Below are 25737 nucleotides of genomic sequence, written 5' to 3'. Positions count from 1 at the left end.
ACGTTGAAATTAATTTTGTTTGTCTAATTAGTACCTTAGACTCTTCTGTACTATCATTTGAGAAATAGTCAATTTCATAAAAGAGCAATACTTGATCTGGTTACCAATACCAACAAATGTCATGAGAAATCATCTGATTGGAGGACATTGCTCTCTCTCAGTCATAGCTAATGAGTGTTTACAGTAGATGGGTCTCTTATCATATTCCTTGAACCAGGAATCTATGGTAAACTCTGAGTTCTATCTTAGCTGATGATGTCATTGGATTTCTTTACAGCAGTGTGTGTGTGTGGGTGTGTGTGTGTGTGTGTGCGTGCGTGCGTGCGTGCGTGCGTGTGTGTGTGTGCGTGCACATGTATGGCTGTGAGAGTGTGTGTGTGGGGGTGTTGGTGTGTGTGTGGGTGGGTGTTTGTGTGTGTGTGTGTGGGTGTTTGTGTGTGTGGGTGTTTGTGTGTGTGTGTGGGTGTGTGTGTGTGTGTGTTTTGTCATGCTCAGTCAGCCTCAGATTAACCCTCCTCCTCTCTTTTCCACCGCAATATCCAGACAAGCGTCGCTGCTGAGTTTTGAAACAGTTTGTTGACTGTTGATTGTAAGTGCCCGAATTTAGGAACGCAGCCCTTTCTAATCACCAGAATTACATTGCTTAGCAACCGGAAAATCAAGTTAAACAATACCATTGCTTCTTCTCGGTCACAGACAGCGGCTCTGAGAGCACATCAGTCTCGGCCTGTTTCTCCCTCCTCCCCACATACACAAACAAAATGAATTCAGAGACATAAAATATACAAATGCTAATTTACTTTCGACTTGTATTGCAACATTAGCTCCACATTTATTTTGATCACAGAGTGTATAACTTGGGGACGCGTGTGTGTGCATACGCACGTGCGTGTGTGCGCGTGTGTTTTTAACACAGTATGAAGTTATCTGAAATGAATGATCCCTTTGAGGGTTCCCATGCTATACTAAGCCATTAGGAATTGCGAGAACGGTATCTATTTTATTAGCGTGATCAAGGATTAAATTAGAGAGTTCATCCCTGTAACATATACACTGGGCCTTCTGCTAGGCAGCAGGGGCCCTCGGCTTCCCAAAGGTCATTAGGAGCGCAGAGTGCAGAGAGAACGAGAGAGCAGCGGAGAATATTACCCCCGCTCTCCCCTCGCTCCCCTCCACTCCTCCCCGCGCCCCCCATCCCTCGTCCTCAGCCACCCCAGCCGTACCCGGCACACGACCGGACGGAACACGCCTTCTCGTTCTCGCACGCCGCCGCCGCCGCCGCCGTCAGATAGGGCGAGACTTGTTTCTTTTCTCATGCTGCGCGGGCAAACACGCAAACGTACACCCGCCCGTCGAGGCGCACGCACACACACACACACACACACACACACACACACACACACACACACACAGTGCCTCTAAGTCAAGTGGGCAGTGGTAGCCTTGTAACCGGAGACCCGGTCTATATCCCCCCCCCCCTCTCCCTCCCGCCTCCACCTAAGTTGGAGAAGCCTGCGGAGCTCGCGCGTGTTAACCTGGAAGTCTGGCAGCACAGTATCAGCGCTGGCACAAAGGGCCAGTCACAGCCAAAGTTGGCAGGGGTTGAGCTGAGTGGCCCTGTTGGGGTTTTAGGCTGCATTATGCATTCACGTTTGGTCTCAGGTGCTCCGTTTTATCCCCAGGCCAGTTTGGACACATTTTCAATGGACCTTTTTGGATGAAAAACTGTATAGGTGGGAGCAAGACAAAAAAAAGTCTATGCTTATAGAGATCTGCTGCTTTGTTCTGTCAGATTCAATTACCTCACCTCTAATTAGGAGCTATTGAGAAGACTGCGTTTGTGATCCGGACATCACACTGTGGAGCCTGCTGATAGTGTGTGGTATCGCTATCACAGCCCAAACACAGGCTCCCTGCATTGCAGGTGGGAGAAAAAGCAAGCCATGAAATGAACAGTCACTCACAATTAAAAAAAACAACCACAACAAACAAAAGAAACAATTGTTTAGAACTCTTTTTATATCTGGGGTAGGAGACTGTTTGGGCTTTTTCCTTTCCTGGCATTTGAGTCAATTGGATCACCTTTCAAGAAAATGCAGCGGTTAGAATATCAGCAACTCCTGGTGAATAGGTACAGTATGTGATCATCCCACCACCTCAGTGCTTCATACTCTGTCCCCCCAGTGCTTCATTCATTAATCCTCCGTCCATCATGCGTTCTGACTCCGTCCCCCGGCTGTGTGGACTGTGTGGGGCATTACCATATCTGGCCCGGGCTCCAGTCAGCGTGGCTGATGCTTATCAGACAGAGGCCATGCCATGAACAAAAGAACCACTGTGATCACGCCTCCACGTTCAGCTACCAATGTCTTTATTAACATTGGCGTCCTCCTCCTGCGAAGGCATTTGGACTGGGCTGAGGTTTCCAGAGGAGGAGGAGCTCCCGGACTGAGATGGACGGATGATACAGGTCATGTTGGATGGATGGATGGATGGATGGATGGATGGATGGATGGATGGATGGATGGATGGATGGATGGATGATGGATGGATGGATGGATGGATGGATGGATGGATGGATGGATGGATGGATGGATGGATGGATGGATGGATGGATGGATGGCAGGGATAGGGACACAGCAGTGATTGAGGGGGTTAGGGTGGGGAAGGGGCATATGTCATGTAGGAAGCATTACCTTGGACAGATTTTTTAAAAGTTTTTATAAAGACTTGTTTCATAAATAAATCTGGGATATTAGCTGTTTATAGGGTCATGTTTTCAATGCATTATAGAGTAGGGCCGCTCTATAGTCACTTAATGATAGTGTTGAGACCATGGATGTATTAATATAACTGGATACAGCCACTCCATTCACTGACCGCTATCAAAAGTGAAGGCCTATTGAATCGCGCCATCTTGGCAAATTCAGTTGCGAGTAGGCCAGAAAAGCATAACTGCGCAAGTACAAAAGTCACCGGACATACGTCAAACGACATGGAATTTGCCAAGATGGCTCGATTCAATAGGCCTTCACTTTTGAGTTCGAACCCTGGGGGCTAGGTTGGGACCCACATATTGATAGACACGGGCAAGGAACATGAATGTAGTACAGTGGTGTTATGGACAGAAATTAGAATGTGTGTGATCTGTACTGCATTTGTGTCTTGCACAATCATCTCTCCAAATTCATGCACTGTATTTTCATTTAAAGGTACAGTATGCAGTTGGCTGCACGTCCGCTGCGTGTCGTGCCTAACCACTCCCGCTAGCCGTGGCGATATCCGTGCCATCCCACTGATTCTCGTTCCATAATGCTTTAATCATAGTCACGACACGACATTTGGCCAAGCATTCTCTGTCAGAACATTCAACAATATTTATGCAACGGTATAGATCCGGTCCATTGTCTCTATTGGTCAGTTTGCATTCCAGCCGTGGCGATAACTACTATGGCCCCACGCTAAAATGGAATGTTCGCAAATCTTTTAATATCAATCCACCTCTTATTATCTGGCAGTCCAGATCAATGTTTACAAAGATGTGCTGTAGCATTGTCGTTGCCTGGCAACATTCCCCTTTTCGGCAGAAGTATCCGCAAATTATTAACAAATAGTTCCATTAAAAATACATTTATTTAAAGTTCATATTGTCTTTCTTTTTGAAATATTGACAGATAAATGTGGCAACCGTTGTATAAAAGCACTATGGAACTCGAAGCCGTGGGATGTCACGGATATCGCCACGGCTAGCGGGGTGTAACGGCACTCCGCTGTGCGTCGTGCCTAACCATTCCCGCTAGCCGTGGCGATATCCGTGCCATCCCACGGCTTCTCGTTCAATAATGCTTTAATAAAATATAGATATTTGCTAACATTTCAACTTACTTACAACTTACAAAATGGTAGTTCTAGCTACACCATGAAATTCATCACTAGTTTACCTATCTTCCCCTTACTGATTTTACTGGCGCCAGGCAGACGTTGCCAATGGCAACTTTACCAACGAAGGGCATGCACATTGGCTCCGGCCAACTGGAAAAGAATACAGGATATTAAACTTGTTTAAATAAAGCCCCTATCCACTTGTATTTGTTTGATTTAAAAATAAAAATCGTTTTAGGGGTGCCAAGATGAAATTTGGGGGTGCTTGAGTACCCCTAAAAAGGGTCTAAAATCACCCATGGGTTAAAGCATTGCAGTAGTAATCTGTAGTTTGAATCTAGTGGTTTGAATCTTGAATGTTTTGTTGTTTTTGTTTTTTTTAAGAACATTGGCTCTTCGTTACAACGAGGAGTCAGATCAGCTTTAGATAGATATCAACTTAGATATCAACTTTATTTATTTGCTGTTTAAGCAAACAATATTATCTTACTGTATGTTTCTATGCAAGTAAAACAAAATAATAATCAGATAAACACTGTACAGTATTAGGAGAAGTAACATTTTCTTAGCCTGGATCCTGTGATATTACATATAAATCATATGCTACTGTACCTGAATCAATGGGCGGATACACTAATTAAAACAAAACTGGTAACACTTTACAATAAGGGTACATTAATAAGCATTAGTTAATGCATTATTAAGCATTAAGTAACAGTTAACTTATGTCTCTATTAACCATTTATGAATGTTATTTATGTTAACTAAGGTTAACTCACCTAACCCTAACCCTAACCTTAACTAAGGTATTAACATTAGTAACCTAACCTAACGCTAAATAAGGATTAGTTAACAGTTAACTAATGTTTTTTGTGACCCTTATTGTAAAGTGTGACCACAAAACTTTCTTGAACCATTTCCCTTCACTTCACTTTACATCTTCTGTCAGGTTTACTGTACTGCCTGGTGGCTGAGTGGTTAAGGCATTGCAGAAGTAATCTGTAGATCTGGGTTTCAATCCTGACCGATATACTTTTTTTTAAAGAACATTGGCTCTTCATTACAATGAGGAGTCAAATCAGCTTTCGATCGATAGATATCAACTTTATTTATTTGCTATTTAAGCAAACAATATTATCTATCTATGCATGTAAAACAAAATAGTATCTGATTCTCATTCTATTCTTTGGATAAAAGCGTCTGCTAAATGACTGTAATGTAATGTAATGTAATTCACGATTATGAAAAATTACATTTTCTTATCCTGGATCCTGTGATAAGCTATTGCCTATGAACTGAGTTGTGACTTTAACCATTTCAACTGAGTTACACCAACAAAATGCATTCATGCACGGAGGCCTGTGCTCTCTGAGCACACTTTCTAATTGTCATTGTTGTTTTTGGTTGGGAGGGGAGGCAGGGGTTGTCCTGGAAGTGTCATTGTCCAGCTGAACCCCAGAAGAGGGTGATAGAAGGGCAGAGGAGCAAGCATTCCCTCAGGCCAATGCCTCACAGCTAGAGAAACACATAGAACTATAGGGTCACAGTGAATGTGACAGGATTTTAAACAGTACACAACTAAATATAGCAGAGAAGCCACTATCAGAAAATGAGTTGGAGTGCCATGCTAGTCGTTTAGAAAGTCATTATTCTTATCGTTGCTGTCTCTGAAATAATTTCAGGTCTCTCCATGCAATGAATACGGTATAATAAGCCTAACATGTGAGAAAGAGTTCAGAACTTTGGTAATCTACGCCGCCCTCAATAAATAGCCATCAGAACTTCTTCAATGTGTCTGTATGTGTGTATATGTATATATATATATATATATATATATATATATATATATATACATACACATACAGTATGTGTATACATATACAGTATATATGTATATATATATATATACAGTATAGATAGATATATAAACTATATAGTACTATACAAATCTATACAGTATAGATAGATATATAGTACTTCTAATAAGGCCCCATGTTTCAAGATGCATCCATGAAAATGGTCTGGTTCAGCGGCCACCCTCCCCGAGTAGATAATATAAGATGGCCTTACTTAGAGTCCATTAACTCTACCTTATCTAATCTCTGTAATCTCTTTTCTTATGGGCCAGCAGGTTTATCTGCAATCTCTATTTTCCTTATTATCAAACCACGCTGTAGATCTATTTCCCCAGGCGAAATAGTTGTGTTTTATTTACCAACAACAAGGAGCTAGTATCATTTAGTTGTACACACCAGACTCTTATTCAGTGTAATGTAATGTGTACAGAAACTGTTATAGAAATGCATTTTCTCTCATTCACTCTACCCTCAATTGCCTTGGCAGACACGTTTAACTCCAGTCATGCAATCTCCCCTTGATACCACCATATTTATCTCTCGATATCATCTTAAACGATGGTAGACTCATCGAGTCCCTTCATGCCTCACTTCACTCCTCAGCAAATCAGTGGAAGGCATCAGATAAGATCATAAAACGCTATCCTAATTTAAAGCTGCTGCTCTCCCTTCACAGTGTCTATTAGAGATCTGTGTGCTAATTCTTTTCATGTCCGGGGCTCCTGCAGATGTAGGGCTCCTACAAAGGAGCCATTTATAAGACTAATGAAAAGAGCAAGCAGTTTGTGGAGATCAGGGGGTCTTTTATGATGCTCTGCACTGGGAAGAAAGCGAAACAGGAGAGGCACACCAGCCCTGCTTTTTGAACTGAAATTATTGCTTTATTAAAGATGAGGGGCTCACTCCTGTTACAATAGAGCAAACACAGAGGAGGATATCAGCGTGCGTAGCCTCTGTCTGAGCTGCAGTGGGATGCGCGGGAGGCTGCGGTATACTAGCTCGTGTGTGACAGACTGAGAGAGAGAGAGAGAGAGGGAGAGAGAGAGCAGCCATATCTTACAGTTGGTGACAACAGCACTTTTTGATATGATTATTCACTCCCAGTTTAAAGATGCAGTCAGAGAAAGAGGAGGATGAAGAACAGAAGCTGGAAATGATGCAGGTTTCCTACAAACTAATCTTAAACTTCAAATGTTCCACTGTGGCAGATTCATTATTTTAATAACATTTAAATGCAGGGTTTGATGCTACCTGAACTTATGCAATTCAGGTGGGCAGGGCAGTACAGTAATTCCATCAATGCCCTTGATTGAAGCAAAATTGTTATATGCAAATACCAAAAAGAGATGTACAGCTACAAGCAAAACTCTTAAATCATTTAGATTTAAAGAAATAATGTTGCACAGAGAGGTGGGGGAATTAATCACACGGAAAAGTGTCTCCTTTAAGATTGCTCTGCTGTGTTACCTGGAGGCATGGAATGTAAATGGAAAATCAACATTGTACCCTCTGATAAGGCTAACAAATTAATAAAGGTATTTTCTTGTTCTCCTCCCATGCCGATGCTCTTGTCGAAGTGGGATTGGAACTTTTCTTCTTCTTCCTTCCTTCCTTTCTGCAAGGTTTTGTTTTGCAAGTGCTGAAATCTAAACATTACCAGTCTCTCTGGCTACAAATCTAACATTACCAGTCTCTCTGGTTGCAAGACAGCTTGCCTTCAGACGCAAGAGCCACAGTCACAATGGACTTTATCAAGCACAGGTTTAGAGGCAATGTTTTTTTAGTTTTTTTTTCAATTGGCTAATAACGTTCTGGTTTGGCATGTTTCCATCTTGTTTTACACTGTATGTCTCGAACACAAAGCATGCTGGGTACATGCATGTTCAGCGATTAGTTGCGTGTAACGGTGAGAAGCGGAGTGCCTGGGGCAGGTAATGAGCATCTCTCTGGGTTTGTGTTCCCTCAGGTCCTCTGGAGGATGGCCTGGAGGAGGAAGAGGAGGAGTGTGTATCGGAGGAGAATGAGCTCATGGCCAAGGAGGAGTTCTCCGTGGAGGAGAACTTCTCAGCTGAGTTCGAGTCTGAGAACATGAGCTGTGAGGACATGGAGTACTTCTGCAACAAAGGTGACTACGATTTCCTGTCAGACTAGGAAACCGAATGTAGAACCAGTTCATAAGGATGAGGTTTGATGATCAGATGTGATGTGTAATACTACCTCAGACATGAACACAGACGTTTGCATGGTCTCTAGACTTTAGCTTGCCGAGTTAGTACATGTATTTTGTGTATGGGACTAAGGTTTTGATCCCTTCCCCAGTCACACCTGTCTCAAAACAAACAAAATAGGTTGAAACCCCATTGATATCACCTAATAAGATGTTCCAGAGTGTCTAATGCATGTTCAACAAAACCCGGACACCAGGGGAATTGGCAGTACATGTAACCATATCAAACATTCTCCTACATCCATGCCGAGTGTTGAAACTCTGTTTGATATCTGATACTGACCACCCACCCAAGAGCAGTAGTTTGATCTGGAAGAGATGGCACCCAAAACACTGGCTCATCCTCTGAGAGGCAGAGAGTCCCATGAAGGCTAGCGCCTGGGAAGCCACTGGAGAGTGGCGCTTTCCTTTGAGCCAGGACAGAACTCTGAGCGTTATAACACCAGCACCTGCTACAGCTCAGGACCGGCAGCACAAAACCAATAGTGCAGCCAAACCTACTACTACTCTTTGAACTCCCAATTCAATTAGATTGCCACTTTGTATGTTTGTTTCATTTTGGTCACACCTTTGCCATCACAGGAGCTAATTTGAGGCCTGCTCCAGGTTACATTGTGAAGATGATAGAGTTGTCCCCCCCCCCCCCCCCAGTCTCTAGGGTTTCACTTCCTCGGGTGTCCCCACAGTCACTGGCTCATGAATGCCATCAATTTCACTTTTTAATGAAGATGCCTTCACTTTCTCCTTCAAACAGAAATGTTTCAGTTATTTTATATTTTTTCCACACCTTTAAAAAGGGATGTGCCTTGTGGGAAAATGTCTTCAAAAATTAATCTTTCATGTTGAACACAGGCTATGCCCCTTTAATTGTATAAATCATTTTTTTCCTTTTATTCTTCCGGAAAAGCTAACCTGCAAAATACAAAAAGTCATTCATACCCTCACACCCTTGTTATCAATGATCCATACTGACATCAAATCTTGTTATATATAAAAAAAAATATATATGATTTTTAATGGCCTCTAAGCTACTATGATAATTGTTCAGTCCACTTTGGAGAGTTTCTCAGGAAAATAAGTACAACTTCTAAAATCTTCAAAGTGCCCTGTGGAAGCCATTTGATATCCTCTTTGTCTCAGATAAGACCATGTGAGAGAGAGAAAGTACCTCAAATCTCCTTTTGTGTCTGATGTTTATGTATAAAGTAAAACTAATAGTAGTCCAAAGTGTCAAACGTTCATTTTCCAAGAACCAGCAGTAATCTGTGCCTTGTCATATACATTATGTAGAATATGTTTTGCCATCTACTGTAAGCTTGGCTAAGTCCTCCATTTCCTCACAAAACCCTAGTCACATTCTACAGTACATCCAAGTTTCTTTCTTCCCTGGTGGCAAGTTCTCCATGATCATCAGGTGTAGCCATTTGCCCACGATCCCTTCCTCAATTAGATCTATTTAAAACTGAATTAAACCTATGTCTGAGTGGCTTAAATTTACCCCACTTGAAAGTAGCGTGAAGTAGGACGACACACAATCTAGGCCGCATTAAATGGTTTAAGTGTGTTATTCCTCGACTATAGGATAAAAAAGAGGAGCCCCTTGATTAACTAAACCCTCTCAAATGTGATGTGTCGCTGTAATTAGCCCATTGCGGACCTGAACGTGGGTTTTAAAGCAGCCACTCATCCCATGGCCTTTATCTGCTCCTGCTTCCCCGAGAATAAGGTCTCCCGTGTAAGGTTCCTCCACTGAGCAGTGACTCTCTGGTCTTAGCTTAGCCTTGTATCTGTGTAGCCACTCCCAGACACGGGCTTGGCAGGGGGACCTAAAACCTCCATTAAAAGTTTCAGCCTGTAATAGGTATTAAAAAGCTGTAGGAACACAAAGAGGAGTAAAATTGTCATTAACACATGAAGCACTTATTAACTTTGATCAGAGTGCGGTGAAGTAGCAAAGCGGCTTTAAGGCACAAAGGTCAAGAAGTTGAATGCCACCAAAGTCTATGCGCCATGTGCATTCCTTCTCCTTGCAGAAACTGGGGCTCCCCGCTGCACCTTGAAACCCATATCTTGACTTGGTTGGAGATCCAACTCCCAGGGCCACGGATCTCTCTCCCTTTCTGTTTCATCTTCAGTCTCACTGTGGACTCGGTTATTGGTGCCCTGTTGTTACTGCCTTGTTAACATCCTCCCGACATCAACCCCTCACCTCGTCCAGTTTCAGACTGGGCTGAAACTGAGCTTGAGGCTTTGTGGTTTTTCACAGTAACTGCACTAGCTGTATCCCTTTGCAGGCACGATTGGTGACATTACACTGCAGAACCTTGGTGTCCAGTAAAATAGCGCCAAGCCTTTATCATCCTCCAATGTTTTCAACAAAGAATGTCAGTGATTTAATATTATATTCTCCCTACGTACCCATCCTCGCACGTTCTTATTCTAACCATCATTTATGTAATCTGCTGTTTGTCACAGCAAACTGTGACTGTGTGACACCTTAAACTATTTGGAGAGAGCATGGGCTTCAGTTACACCAATGACGACTCATCTACCATGAAATGACTAAGGGCCCCATGTCAATGACTCCACATATAATAGCTCTGAAACAGCAAACACTGGTGTGAAATGAAGGGCCCATGTACTTCACGGCACAGTATGTACTGTACCCCGCGCTGAAAGAAAGAAAGACAGAAAGAAAGACAGAAAGAAAGAAAGAAAGAAAGAAAGAAAGAAAGAAAGAAAGAAAGAAAGAAAGAAAGAAAGAAAGAAAGAAAGAAAGAAAGAAAGAAAGAAAGAAATCCCCCATACCCCTCAGAGACAACCTTGGTGTTTCCTTGGCGATTAAAAAGAATCTCATTTCAAACAACTCGCGCAGCACGGTCAATTTCACATTTATAGATCTGTGCTTTTGAAGAACACACAGACCAACACACTCCACAGACCAGATTTATACTTCATTGACACACCTAGCACCATAATTGTGTGAGAGAAACCATTTTACACCGAATGGCATCTTTTTTTTACTGAAATTGTGAAATTTCACCTTGCACTTTTACCCCCTGGCTGCCATGGTTGTGAAAGTATGAGTTAGATCAGGAGTCCAACACTGGGCCTTCACAAGCTGCACCATGTGCACAAGATCCTTCTGTTTGTCTGATGCCCAAAGATTCTTATTTTCTGAACCCCAAAGAACACAGTATTGTGCGTTTAGTTGCGCATTATAGCATGTTTTATCTGGTTCAACCTGGTTTGAACCTGGTTCAAAATAATATCCCTTTTTTAAATATTAAATACAATTAAATTGTATCTCAGAACATTCATGTCGCATGTCGCTTGCGGTGTGCTTTTGGATTGAGACATGTTGTACATTCAAGCTGTTGTACAACTGCAGTCACCTTTTGCAAAGAATGACATTGAACATTGATTGATTGAGGCTATTTGATTCTGAAGGTAGCAAAGCACAGTACAGTACAATGTACATGTGATGGCGTTACTAAGTGTGGAGATGTTACATTCCACATACCAGCCTTCACTAATAGACACAAATAACCACATTACAATGCAGTCATAGAAATTCTATCACATTTTGATAAGAGGACCTGAATAACAGGAACTCAAGCCAGTGAATACAACAGCATGTTGACCCTTGGACTGACCTCTGAGTGAGTAATTTGACACAGCAGTCAGACACGTAGAGTAATAAGCAGAATGTGGCAGAATTAATTATGCCACTCTTTGTGTGATTTAGAGGTAATCAGAATCTCCAGGAACAGAAGATCTCTGGTTTATTTTTTTCTTTCTTTCCCCCTAACCAGAGTGCCAGTGCCCTGAATGGTAAATGTGGAATGTTAATGCACAGTTGATGCAGAGAATATGGGAAATGCTAATTTGTGGTGTGATAAGATGAATCGAGACATCCCCTTAGCCCCATTTGACTCAGTGGAGGAAATTAATCATTAATGTTTGTTAAGTATGACAATCTAACTGGGCCAGATCTACACGCTCTCAGTCTGAGACAGAGTGAGATAAAACCAGGCTGCAGACAGCGAGGAAAACTGCCAGATCCTGTAATGATGGGAATTTATTGGCATTTAAAGAGACAGAGGCAAGGCTTTGTGCTAATAGCCTCCCTCTACTGGATTGCCGCTCAGCTGCATCTGCATGTGATCCAGATCTGTTCTCTCATAGCCAAGAAGTCTCAGAGCTATGCTTGACTTTGGTGGAGAAAAGGGTTGTTTTTAAAAGTTTCCTCTCACTGGCGCCAATCTTTGAAATTGTATTAACTACCATACTATGTGATATCTGTAGACTAGGGCTATCACAGTCTTCAGGCCATAAGCATTTGACTATAGGTGATCAAGGCCTGGATTGTGAGTGTTAGACCAAGAGGACATCGCTGTGACCTGACAGAAACATTTGGGTTTTACAATTAATTATTTTTTTTACAGACTCCAAAGTACTATATTGTGGTTCCAAATCCCCTCCGCTACATTGCCAACCAATCCTGTCCCTGATGAAGAACCTCCGCCAACCAATCCTCTCACTGATTATGAGTCTCAGCACAGAGGTTAAAAATGCACTCTTCCCCACGCAGACACCAGTTTGCAGAAGTTGCGCCCTGTCCTCAGGATGACTGGTCCCCGGATTAAAGCGCTCTGAGCTCCTTAAAGACACACGGCAGAGATTGACATTTTCAAGGGCTTCCTTGGCGGAGACAATGCTAAAAGGGAGAGGGAAAGCCAATATGACTTTGTTTCTACCTTGCTGGAGGAGCTGTTTGTGTAAATCGCCTATAAGCTTATTGACCTGGATGTGGGGCATCCGCGTGCGACTGTGATTTGGCTAGAGAGCTGTCCTTTGATAGAGCAGTGATAGGGCTGATTTTAACAGCCCAGTGACTCCTGCTCTCGTATGCCTGCCAAACCTGCCCCCCCCCCCCCCCCTCACACACACACACACACACACACACCCCCCACCCTCCATGTCCCCCACCCTTCTAAACCCGTCTCTCACTCAACCTTAAGTGTCTCCATTTGATTGCACCAGGAGAGGAATTTAGCCAGATGAAAATTATGATCTAGATGATAATGTAGAAGGAGATCATTAACAATCTGTATCCTGTGATAAGACTTAACCATAGGTTCTCAGTTAGCCAGGCCGTGAAATAAGGCACCATGTATCACGTTATCACAGAGAGCTCCATATGAAACAGAGAGCTTTAATCAATCTATTTATGTCACGGAGAGGTCAAAACGCCAATGCTGTTTGTAGTCCAGGCGAGGGAGGTGCAGAATATATTATTGTACTGCTGTTTGTATTCCCCAGTTAGACATTCTTTATTATCACACCAGACGTGCTGTCGCAGCATTTCTTCCTCGCTGTTTCCTTTGCGACGTTCGCGCCGGAAACTTCATCAAGCCGTGTGACATTGTTCCCTGTGAGGTTGCCCAGGCGATTGTGTTTAAAATGCATTGCAAACTGCGCTAGATAGACGGCAGAAAATCCTTAATCACTGCTTAATTAAGGAATCATCTTGTAGCTTCATTTCCTGAGCTGTAATTAAAGAGGTTCCAATACGTTTCGTTACAGGGCTTAACATGTTCGCCTGAGATCAAGGTACTGCCTTTAATGTTATCTCCTCTGCTTTTTTTTTTTCCTTCAAAACTCGCTCCATTGGAGGAACTGTTGATATGCGCCTTTGTGATCCTCCTCATAATACAAGCCTAGTATGTTAAAGAGGTTCTCGAGGCCCGACAATAAATAGCAGGGAGGAATTTAGTGAGTGGGCTCGCTGATAATGCTGGGAGAAAATTTGCCAGCCCAAGCAGACACTTGCATAAGCAAAAGTGGGTCATTATGACCTCATGTACTGTAAGTAGGACATCGGTGCCGACTTCCCTTCCCTTCCATTCTCTATTTATTTTTTTTTTCATTTCAGTGTGGGGCAGGAAGCTGCTATCCTTTTGGCAGTGTCCGCTACCTTCTTTGAAGTGAGGCATGTCTGTAAAAAAAGAAACCAAACAACCGTGGTGTGTGTGCCTGATCGGGAGATTAACGGAGGACCAACAGTCCAGCTGCACAATACTGTGTCCTTCGGTGGGAACGGGGGGGAAGTGGGTGGGAAGGGTGCTGCCTGTGGGGAAGTGGACAACACTGAAACCTTAACATTTGTCCCAAACTCGCTGACATGGTCATGTGGAGCAAATAATCAGTGTCGTCATGGAAGTCGTGTCCCACATGAGGTCTAATAGTTCTATCCCCAGAGGTGCCCTGTCTCAGTTTATCCATCAACTTCCTCAACGAGCTGTGATAATCCATGAATGCCCTTGGCCTCATACCATAGGCTTTTAGAACATAAAACTAACTAAAAAGATATGATGACAAGGGAGAGTATGATGTCCCTCCAAAAACTAGTGTGGTGTGAGTCCCAAACCTACCAGACCAGCCTGAAGGTGTTTAGGCGGGAGATGACCGTCTCTGCACCTCTGCGTCAGCTTGTACATTATACAGTAGTTATTTAGCACAGCTCACCAGGGGCACCTACTTTGCTCTGATTTATGTGTCTGTAAAGTATAAGCACAGAATGGACCTGGGCATGCAAAGTGGAGGTACCTTTCAAAGAAAGAGTATCTAGGAGCATAGTGAATCACTCACAAGAAGGTTGCCGCCGGAACCAAACCACGCTGGAAGCACGGGGGTGGTTTAACTAGATCTTTAAAAACGTAGTTCCCTCAGGCAGATACGCAAATATCACTGAGCCTGGCCCCTCTCTGGGCCTGCAGACTGTAAATCAGCTCTACATCCTAAAACACACATTCTCCCTCCACAATAGATCAAACAGTAATAAATAGCCACCTCTCCTCTCCTCCACACATCAGCCTCCTTCCTGTTCCATGGGACTTCCTGCTGCAGGGCCTCATGGGAAACCTCTTTTACATGAGAGTGTGCAGCTGGGCCCACAGTCACATACAGCTTATACCTTAGGGGCTGTTTGGCCTTGTGTTGTACGGTACAGAACTGCAGGTAGTGCCACTTTAGCGCAAAAATGTGCTAAAATACAGTACTCAAAGCTGATTGGGCGAACTAGCATACAACATATCCACACTTCTCCCATGGATCTTGAATATGATCGTCACTACGGCTTTGTGTGCGTCTTCTCTGATGAGCAAAACTGTATGTTTTTATTGTCATATGCTTCAGTAGTCGTTGTTAAAGATGAATATCAGTGTCAGTGGTATGACTTTATTTCCTGTCAATCCTAACCGGAGGGTTTCTTTCTGCAGGAGAGGAAGATGGCAGTCAAGAAGCAGGCGAGTCGGACATGGACAGACAGAACGAGAAGACCAGACACCCTACAACTGGACCAGAGGACTGGGATGGACCAAGTAAGCTAACCAATCATATCACTCCCCATGTAAGGAGTACAGGGTTTGAAGGACCTGCTTTGCAAGTTTACCTGCTGGTACAATAGCAGTGATGTATTCTTTAAAGCTCTGATCCACACATCGCAGATCAGGGCTTTAAAGACAAGGCAAGAAGCAATGTGTGCTAAAACCAAGGCAAGGCAACATCTACTGGGGATCATTCCTCCATTTTGGTATAATGAATATGTGCTCGGCACCCTGGAATGGAGGTTCTCCAAACCCAACAAAGGCTACTAGTCACATGAAGCAAAGGGTATACAAACCTCTTCAGTATTTTGTATTGTACTTCTGAACAAACTGCAGAAAGTGTGTCAGGTTAAATTAGTACAGTTTATTATCACCACTGAATTGTACTGTAAGTTAACATAGGGTTGGAGGGGATGGATTAAATTGCTTTGCTCTTAAACATATTGTATACAGTATGTGCTCAAATAATGACCAGCCCCCAACCGAAAGCTTATGATTAAAACATATACAGTATATTTATCTTTTCTTTTACTCTTGAAAATCTTATTTCACCATGCAGATTTCCCTTGCAAGGGTTTAGAAAACAGTTGTATCTTGTTTTTTCTTCTTCTTAAAAGTCACTTCATCAGAGTGATGGACAATACATCTAACAAGGCAGCAACAGCAATTACTGTCTCTGCATTAAACCCACACTGCTGAGCGGACGAAATATGATTCCTTTCAGCATAATATGACCTCAAGAATTTATTGCAGGTACATACGTTTATACGAAAAAGAAAAAAAAAAGTGGATTTGGGCAAGTTCTGCTAGAAGCCCCCCTGGGGTGTGTATTTTATACTGACAGTGAATCAGTGTTATCGGTGCTATCAGATAATGCATTTATCATTAAATTTCACATTTGCATTTAAATCTGGCGAAGGAAATGAGCATTGCTGGCTGAAGATAAGAGTGTGGGGACGACAGTAATAAACCATCACTGTGATCAGCCAGGAGAGAGCTGAGGGGGTCAGAGCTGAACTATGGGGGCCGTGACAAAAAGACAGCATCACATGCTGGAAAAGGGCCTTTTGGGGTGGGTTGGGGGGGGGGGGCATAAAAACGCTGAGCTTAAATATACGGCTTTGAAAGGCAGACATACTGTGGGCTCTATGACTGACGGTAATTATGCTCCCTTCTACTTTGCCATCACAAGGAGAATTATACAGGCTCAGTCAGTCCTCCTCAGGACCGCCAGACACAGGAAGACACATGAGTCTTAGGGAGGGAGGGAGGGAGGTGGGAGGGGTGGGGGGATAGTGCCGGATTGTTTGTCTCATGATTTTGGTTTGAAATAAACGGCAGAAACATGATGTTGGACGAGATAGCGCTCCAGACTAATGCCTCACTGACTGTTCAAACAGCAAACCCTGTATCAGACCAGCCCCGAGCATCAATATCCATGTGATACAGCAGGCTGTGGTAGTTATCTGTGATAACAATACCATTCCAGCATCTCTAAGACATACAGTTTAGCATACGCTATCATCCAAAGTGACCTTAAGTGAGTCATACATTTTAGTATTCATGGGCCCCTGCGGGGTTTGAACCCACAACCCTGGTATAGGAAGCTCTATGTTCAACAGAAACACACATGATGATGTGTTACCTCATTACATAATCAATACTTTTGTTTACTAGATTAAGATTCGATCTTGGTCCCTCAAGGTGATAGGGTGTATGTGCTCCATAACTGCTACAGTACGACTGACAATCATCATCCTCTGTCTCTGCTGCCACATAAAGATTCTGCTGGCCATCACTAAGGTTCTGCTGGCCATCACTAAGGTTCTGCTGGCCATCACTAAGGATCTGCTGACCATCACTAAGGTTCTGCTGGCCATCACTTAGGTTCTGCTGACCATCACTAAGGTTCTGCTGACCATCACTAAGGATCTGCTGACCATCACTAAGGTTCTGCTGGCCATCACTAAGGTTCTGCTGGCCATCACTTAGGTTCTGCTGACCATCACTAAGGTTCTGCTGACCATCACTAAGGATCTGCTGACCATCACTAAGGTTCTGCTGGCCATCACTAAGGTTCTGCTGGCCATCACTTAGGTTCTGCTGACCATCACTAAGGTTCTGCTGGCCATCACTAAGGTTCTGCTGACCATCACTAAGGTTCTGCTGGCCATCACTTAGGTTCTGCTGGCCATCACTAAGGTTCTGCTGGCCATCACTTAGGTTCTGCTGACCATCACTAAGGTTCTGCTGGCCATCACTAAGGTTTTGCTGGCCATCACTAAGGTTCTGCTGGCTATCATTAAGGTTCTGCTGACCATCACTAAGGTTCTGCTGGCCATCACTAAGGTTCTGCTGGCCATCATTAAGGTTCTGCTGATCATCAATAAGGTTCTGTTGACCATCACTAGGTTCTAGCAGGCCATCATGGAAGTTCTAGAGTGCTGGATGTGGCCCTGCACTGTTGTCTTTATGGCGGCAGAGTGGCCAGACATTAATCTGGCCCCTTAATAATGCCATTCACTCTCCTATCATGTCTGCCATGCAAGGACATTTCCCCTTTTTAATTTGTCCCATTGTGTTGGAAAAGTCAGATGGGCATGTTATAATTTGAATAAAGGGAGGAAATCAGACCATCAGATATGGACATTTGAAATGACATGACTTCCTGTTCAAAGCGATTAAAAGGAAATTTATTTAGTTTGAGATTGTCTCCCTTTTAATCTCTTTGTAAATGTTCAGAGCACCAGCATTCAAATATTCTCTTTGTTATTTCTTGGCTTAAGTTTAAGCAGGTGTGATTAGAATCACCAACATATGATTTTTAATCACGCAGTGTGTGTGTGTGTGTGTGTGTGTGTGTGTGTGTGTGTGTGTGTGTGTGAATAGGAGGTGTAATGACCATTGCATGAAAAGAGGAAGCTTGTTAATGAGGTGGGCTACCACCGAACATGCCCACCTGTTTTAGTCAACCTATTGAACCACCTTGACAATTTCCTTCCTTTGCTGGGAAACGACAAAAGCCTCTACACATCCTCTAATTGAACTTTTTAATTTCATCATCACCATTTTAAGAAGTCATGTGAAGTGTAGTCTGTGGTTCCTCAGTGTTCCCGGGGTCTGTTCTTCCCATGTAGAATAGGAGAACCATGTGACTCATTCATCTGGCTGTGGTTGTGATCTAGTGTTCTCTCAGAGCAGTTCTCTGATCTCCAGCTAGACTCCCAGAACACCCAGTGAGATTCTGGATAGAAGCAGCCGTGTCCTTAAGCAATATCTTCACAATTGATCTGCTGTTTCATGTTCATTTCTCGTCACGGATGTTTGCAATCAGTGTGTGATACGGCGATAGAATGTCAAGCTTATTCATTCCATTTTCATGGACTGGCACCGATAGCAATCGGAGCTTTTCCTCTGGGCTAATTGGGAGTGGAGGGTGTTAGCTAGCTAACTCTGCTAATGAACTTATTCACATCCTTATCTCAGTGTCTGCTCTCGTAAACCACACCCCCGTAAAACTCATAGTAACCAAGCTCCAGAGACAGAGAGCACTGGTATTGAGAGTGCTGTCAGGGAATTCTCTCCTCTCTGTTGAGGGTTTTTACTGTATGTAGGTATTTATTGTACATTTTTCCACTTTTATAATACGTCAGTGCTGATATTATGGCTTATATGGTTGATTTAGCACATACTTTGATGTGTATCTGTAATCACCGTGTAATCTGTGGATGATAACATCATCATGTTGGTATTCACCAAGCAAACAATGCATTTTTAGATAATGCATTTTAGATAATGAGCTTTGCAGAGCATTCCAGATGAGTGAGAATGGTTGCTCAGAGGAGAAAACCTTCCACAGGAAAGGCAGCGCAGAAGGTTGGGAATGAGCACTAAACACAAGGTAACAGAAGTGTTGTGATCACCTTGTCCACAAATCTCCCTCGCTTGGCCGAGCCTGATGGGCACTGCCCTGCCCATCTCCCACTGCCAGCTGGGCACCAGCCACGGGCACCAAGGGGTCATCCGAGGGAGTGGCCCTCCGAGATGATGCCCCATGGTCTGACACGCACAGAGACTGCCTCCTGCCACCCTCTCCAGCCCACAACCCACAGCCTCCTTCTTCTGTCTCCGTCCACCCCATCCATCTCCCCCCTCCCTCCCTCCTTCCATCCCTCCCTCCTTCCATCCCTCCCTCCTTCCATCCCTCCCTCCCTCCCTCCCAGTCCCTTCAAGTCATCAAACGCAGCATGTTTAAACATGGCTGCCCCTCAGATGTTACGGGCATCTCGGCTTTTTACTCCAACCCCACCTCTCGAGTGTCTGTCGGCAACGCCCCTCCCTGTCCACAAAAAAAAACAATAACCATTTCAGGCTTTTATGCACATATGTCATGCTCTGAGAACCGGGGAGAGCAGATGGCCACTATAATGTGGCAGGTGCCTCAACAAATGTTTGCATTCGCCGTGCAGCTATTTATATCGCTGTGAAACACAGACACACAAATATTTGCAGGAAGGACAGTGGGCTTTCCATGGCCTGAGTGAGGGGCAACAGCGGAAAAATAACTGACGCGTTAGGGACATTCTGGACGACAGCTTTATGTTCACCTAAAAAAAAATCAAGATTCATCTTTGGGGATGAAATGTGTTCTGTTTGTCGTATATTAACAATAAGATGTACACACAAGCTAAAACCAGGTTATGGTGGTAGCCAACTGTGGTGGCCATGAACCTGCAGTAACCAGAACTCTTCTCTTGGCACCTGCCCGGATGTGCATGGCAACAGTGCAAGTTCGACTTTTGCACTCAAGTCCATTAAGTCCGAGAGGAGAGCGTGGCGTGAAGAGGGAGGGGCGAGGCGAAATGAGGGGAAGAGACAAACTGAGAGCCCAGATGCAGATTAGGCTACAGAAGATGAGAGTGTAAAAGGGATTTAATGGTAGGATGGATTAGAGAAATCCTTGTAACAATGTTAAATAATTATGGTTCCAGCGGAGATCAAAGCGCCACTGATTGAACCCCTCAAGCCGTGTGCACATAGAGTCTTGGAAAGCAAAGATTGGTAAACTAGTGCTCAGACCACTCTGGTTGCTCCAGTAAAAATTGGATTGGAAATATTAGGATATAGCGATGAAACGTTCTGGAGGGTTTGCCAGAGCTTTTGTCACAGGAAATGTAGCTTGGGAGCTATTTGAAAGGCTTGATAACGTGACTGTCTCGGCAGAACCATAAGAGGAGGATGTTGCAGCTGTCTTTACTGATACCTTAGCGTTTTAAGAAGACTTACTGACAGACATGACTTGTATATCAGCTAACTGAAAACTTTCAGACCAGCCAAATTGTGTTTTTTTTCCCTCTCTCCCTTATAATCAAGGAAAATTGGGCAAACATCATCACAGTTTGGTCTCAAAAGGGCTTTTTATCTCTCACTTCCAGAGGTTTGTATTCAGAGTCCTTTATGAAGTCTCACAGACTATGATGGATGCATCTTTAGGAGATTTTTGTTACAGATGAAAGTTATTAACAACTTCAGGAATTAAAACTAATTAAAAACCTAATAATAAAATAAATCCATAATCATGATCATTCTGTAGTCACTTCTATTACAGAGACTACAGTATATATGTGGAGAAAATGCATATCATGCAATCATATTCACCTGTACATAAAAAAGAACAATTCTAGAGAAGACACACACACAATGTATGAAAAAAAGTGTGATTATGGTGATGAAATATGCAACAAGAGATTAGCCAAATCACTGTACTCCTATGCTGCAGTGCCTTGATGCAAATTTAGCCACTGATCCGGCATAGTAAGAGGCTTTATGGTAAAACTTCATGGTTGTTAGTTATATAATCTAAAATAGAGCTAAATGTAATCACTGTTCTCATCATTCCAGGAAGATACTGCACCACACTGCATTTCATTTGACTGTTTGCTTAGACATGTGGGCTTTGACACAGTTAAGAGGAATTGTCCTTAATTTGATAACTCAGTTCCGACTGTTTTTGTCCATATTCCAATTGTGACCGCCGCTGGTGATTTGGTCCTCAACTAGGCATTTTCATTTTTCAGTTTTTTACAGATTATGAAAGTGCAGATTGTAAGCTTTCAAATGAGGTCTCATACATTGAAATCTGAACATATTTGAAGAAGATATGCTTATTTGAATGCTAGTACTGCCAAATCAACTTAGCTGAGAAATCGCCCTCCAAAGTTCTCCAACAATTTCACACCTCTGACTGCCAGGTAATGGGCGTGAACAATAGCCTGGTAACCGCACCCCCAGCCACTCCCCCACTGGACGATCTGTCATTATCTGTCAGAGTGGCTGTCAACTTGGGGTATTACCTGAGAGTGGGGTGCTCTCTCACTGATTACCCCACACTCTTTGAGTCAGTATTAATCTTGTGTTGTGAATGCAGTTAAGAACAATATAAGATGAAGTTCAAATTTAACGTTCTTTATTGTCAAATACATGATATACATTACAAGCATAAGTAGTAAAGTGTACAAAAAAAGGCCACAGTCTAAGTGTTAAAGTGTACAGTCAGTTGTATAGACAAGGTGCATAGTGTTCATTGTGATCAAGTGCACAACAAAGTAATAAGGTGCATAGTGTTCAATGTGATCAAGTGCACAACAAAGTAATAACAAGGTGCATAGTGTTCATTGTGATCAAGTGCACAGCAAAGTAATAACAAGGTGCATAGTGTTCATTGTGATCAAGTGTACAACAAAGTAATAACAGTCCCCAGCTCAATACTCAAGGTAATAACAGTACTCGGCTCAGTATTCAATATTCGAACAATGCAGTCTGTGCAAGTGTGCGCAAGTCTGTGCAAGAGAACACGCAACGCTTCAGTATACAAACAGGAAAAGGCTGTGGCCTTTCTCCTGCAGTGCTGTCCATCCTGATGATCTGCAGTGAATCTACAAGCGGACAGTCTTGTTCTGAGCTGCTGTGGAGTTTGGCAGGGGACATGTGACGTCTCGTCCCTCATCAGAACAGAACTCTCTGATCTTGTTAAAGAGATATGTCTGTCTGGCCATGTCCAGTCCGGGTGGGGCTTGCACAGGAAGACCTTCTCTGGGGGGCAGGACATCAGGCTTGCGCAGCAGCTGAAACTCAACTGCTGGTGCATCACGGTGTTCTCTGGCCACAACCATGCCAGGTCTCTCTGCATCAAAACTGCAATAGAATAGAAGGAAGAAAGTACATTAAACTATTGCCCACAGTACTGGCACTCCATATACATAAAATAGTACCAGAAAGTGTTGATTAAATAGACTAGCTAATGCATGATAATTACCTGAAGTGCTGGTAACTCGAAATCTGTGGGAGTGCCCGGAAGTAGGGTTTCAGATGCTCTTGCCAGTTGTAGCATTTGCATGTCCAAGCGCATGGGGGTCTGCACTTGTCCACCATTCTCCTGGTAGTCTTGGGCTATGGCCTGGAGCTTGTTCTTGCTCATGCTGTAACCAAAACAAAAAACAAGGTGTGAGACTAACATACCTCTCATGCTCTCTCATTCTGTTTCTCTCTGTAATAGCTACCTAGCTAGCTAGCTAGCTAGATATTAGCTGCCTCGCTGGCTAGTTTAGGAACACAGGGCTAGCTCAGCTAACTAGCATGTTAGCTAACGTTAGCTAGCTAGATATTAGCTGCCTCGCTGGGTAGTTTAGGAACACAGGGCTAGCTCAGCTAACTAGCATGTTAGCTAACGTTAGCTAGCTAGATATTAGCTGCCTCGCTGGGTAGTTTAGGAACACAGGGCTAGCTCAGCTAACTAGCATGTTAGCTAACGTTAGCTAGCTAGATATTAGCTGCCTCGCTGGGTAGTTTAGGAACACAGGGCTAGCTCAGCTAACTAGCATGTTAGCTAACGTTAGCTAGCTAGATATTAGCTGCCTCGCTGGGTAGTTTAGGAACACAGGGCTAGCTCAGCTAACTAGCATGTTAGCTAACGTTAGCTAGCTAGATATTAGCTGCCTCGCTGGGTAGTTTAGGAACACAGGGCTAGCTCAGCTAACTAGCATGTTAGCTAACGTTAGCTAGCTAGCCTTTGTTAGTTAGTGCTAGATTTGTTATGCTAGCTAGACTCAGTCACTTGTTTAGAAATGAGCTACTGCTAAACGACTAACGTAAATGTAAACAGCACAGATAGTATAAAGATCAGCTTACCCCAAAGCAAAGCAGAATGCTTGGCGGTGGTGTGAATCTGGGACGTCGTTCGCTTGGTAGCAGCTTGCTTTGTTACAGTCATCTCTGTATCACAGGACATCAAGAATAAACTCTGTGTACGAACGAGTCCTGCTCTGCTGGAGTTTTAGCTGCTCTTAAAACTCTTTCCATGTCCTGGATGCCACCCCGTCTTCTCTTTAGCAAAAGCTGTAGCATCCATGCTTAAACTGTAAACACAGCCGGCGTGTTGGGGGCGGAGAACCCGGAAGCAATAGCCAATGAAACCAGATCATGCTAATCGATCTGCCCGCCCCCAAACCCGGCTCGAAATCAGCTAAAAACGAGCTTAGTTTGCAGACTAATTAAACGTATTTCGTGAACCTAAAACTGTTGTCTGTTATAGTAAGTGGGTTCTTCACAACTTCAACTTTGGTAATACAAAATAAAACAAAAAACGAAAAAAAACGTTTTTTTATGTATTTTGCCCTCTAGCGCATTTCGGGGTTTGCCGAGTTGCGGACCAAATCACCAGCCGCTGTCACAATTGAATCCATGTGCTATTTCATGTCCACTAGAACTACTTACCATTTTGAATAGTTCCTTTGTGAACCCTGCTTTGTGAGGAATACCACTGTACAAGCTTACAAAATTCAATGAAAACTAGAGCTGTGTTGCTGAATATGAGGATGATTTAGAACACAGCTGGTGGTTGTGATTCTGCCCTCAGGGACTTGATTCCCAGAGCTGCTTTCTTTAGCTCTCGCTACATGTTTGCTCTCCAATGCTTGCCCTGCTCAAGTTAGGCAGCACTCTGCTGTTTCTGAGAAGTTTCTTTGTAATTGGTTGAATATGTGATTTTGTATTTTACATTATGTGATGTGTATTTTACATTAACATGGATACGCTCATACAAGTTTTTTTAGAAGATGGTGATTCAGGGTAAACACTGAGCTGCTGAGCTCCAACTTACCCAGACATTTAATTTCACTTCCTCGTTTTGTAGAGGATTTTAGTTTAAATGTTTTTATTTGAGAGACCTTCTCTGCACTTCTTATGTATGCTTGAGCTTTAAAACAATCTGAAACTAACCTGAGTGGTGGCTGCAGCCTTATTCTCTTCATAGATGGGGCCTTTTGGTGTGAATTCAGTTTCAAATTAGAAAGGGTGCTCCGAGAGCACAGGCCTCCACATGAATGCATTTTGTTGGTGTAACTCAGTTGAAATGGTTAAAACTCACCTCAGTTTATGAGTGTAATGTAATATAATAGCTTACCACAGGATCCAGACTAAGAAAATGTATTTGTTCCCTAATAGTGAATGAGAATCAGATATTATTTTGTTTTACATGCATAGAAAGATGTTTGCTTAAACAGGAAATAAATCCAGGTAGCATATGATTTATATGTAATACCCCGGGATCCAGTGTAAGAAAATGTAACTTTTCCTGATACAGCATTTACAGTATCTGATTTGTTTCTCATGAATCAGATATTATTTTATTTGACATAGAAACATAAGATAATATTGGTTTCTTAAACAGCAAATAAATAAAGTTGATATCTAAGTTGATATCTAAAGCTTATTTGACTCCTCATTGTAATGAAGAGACAATGTTCTAAAAAAAAAAAAAAAAACATTTCCATCAGGACGTGAACCCTGGACTACAGATCACTAGAGCAATGCCTTAACCACTCGGCCACCGGGCAGTATGGTAAACCTGTCAGAAGACATAAGGAGGAAGTGAAGGGAAATGGTCCTAGTATGGCCAAATTTAGTTTTATTTTAATTTGTGTATCCGCCCAGTGATTCTGATCCACTTCAACATTTAATGGGTTCTAAGTTGGCCCATGTTACACCCCTCCACTGAGTTTCGTGAAGATCGCTCTGGTAGTTTTTGTGTAATCCTGCTAAAGAACGAACGAACAAACAAACAAACAAACGAACGAAGGAAATAACGCACACACGCGACTGAAAATATATACAGCAATTGCACCTTTAAGTGTGTGGGAATGTAGGTGATCTGAGGATGTACAACTCAGCCCTTACCCCCTCCTCCACACATAGATAAACACACACACACACGCGCGCATGCATGCACGCTCACATACACACACACACACACACACGCACGCACATGCATGCACGCACACACAGACGCGGACACACACACACACACACACACACACACACACAC

At 43.1% G+C, this 25737-nt stretch overlaps 1 protein-coding gene across 1 annotated transcript in view; it reads left to right on the top strand.

Moving 5' to 3' along the window:
- Positions 1–25737, top strand: part of zfpm2a (zinc finger protein, FOG family member 2a) — a gene marked incomplete at both ends in the record, with an annotated part of 134255 nt that overhangs the window by 27980 nt on the left and 80538 nt on the right. The window contains 2 exons of the mRNA XM_084444132.1: positions 7705–7863; positions 15249–15350. Of these exons, the coding sequence (XP_084300258.1) occupies positions 7705–7863; positions 15249–15350 (261 nt within the window). The remainder of the gene's footprint in view (positions 1–7704; positions 7864–15248; positions 15351–25737) is intronic.

Source organism: Borostomias antarcticus (assembly GCF_949987555.1).
Source record: "Borostomias antarcticus genome assembly, chromosome: 10".
Classification (NCBI taxonomy): Eukaryota; Metazoa; Chordata; class Actinopteri; order Stomiiformes; family Stomiidae; genus Borostomias; species Borostomias antarcticus.
The sequence above is the reverse complement of the archived record's forward strand: the minus strand, read 5'-3'. Positions and strand labels throughout refer to the sequence as shown.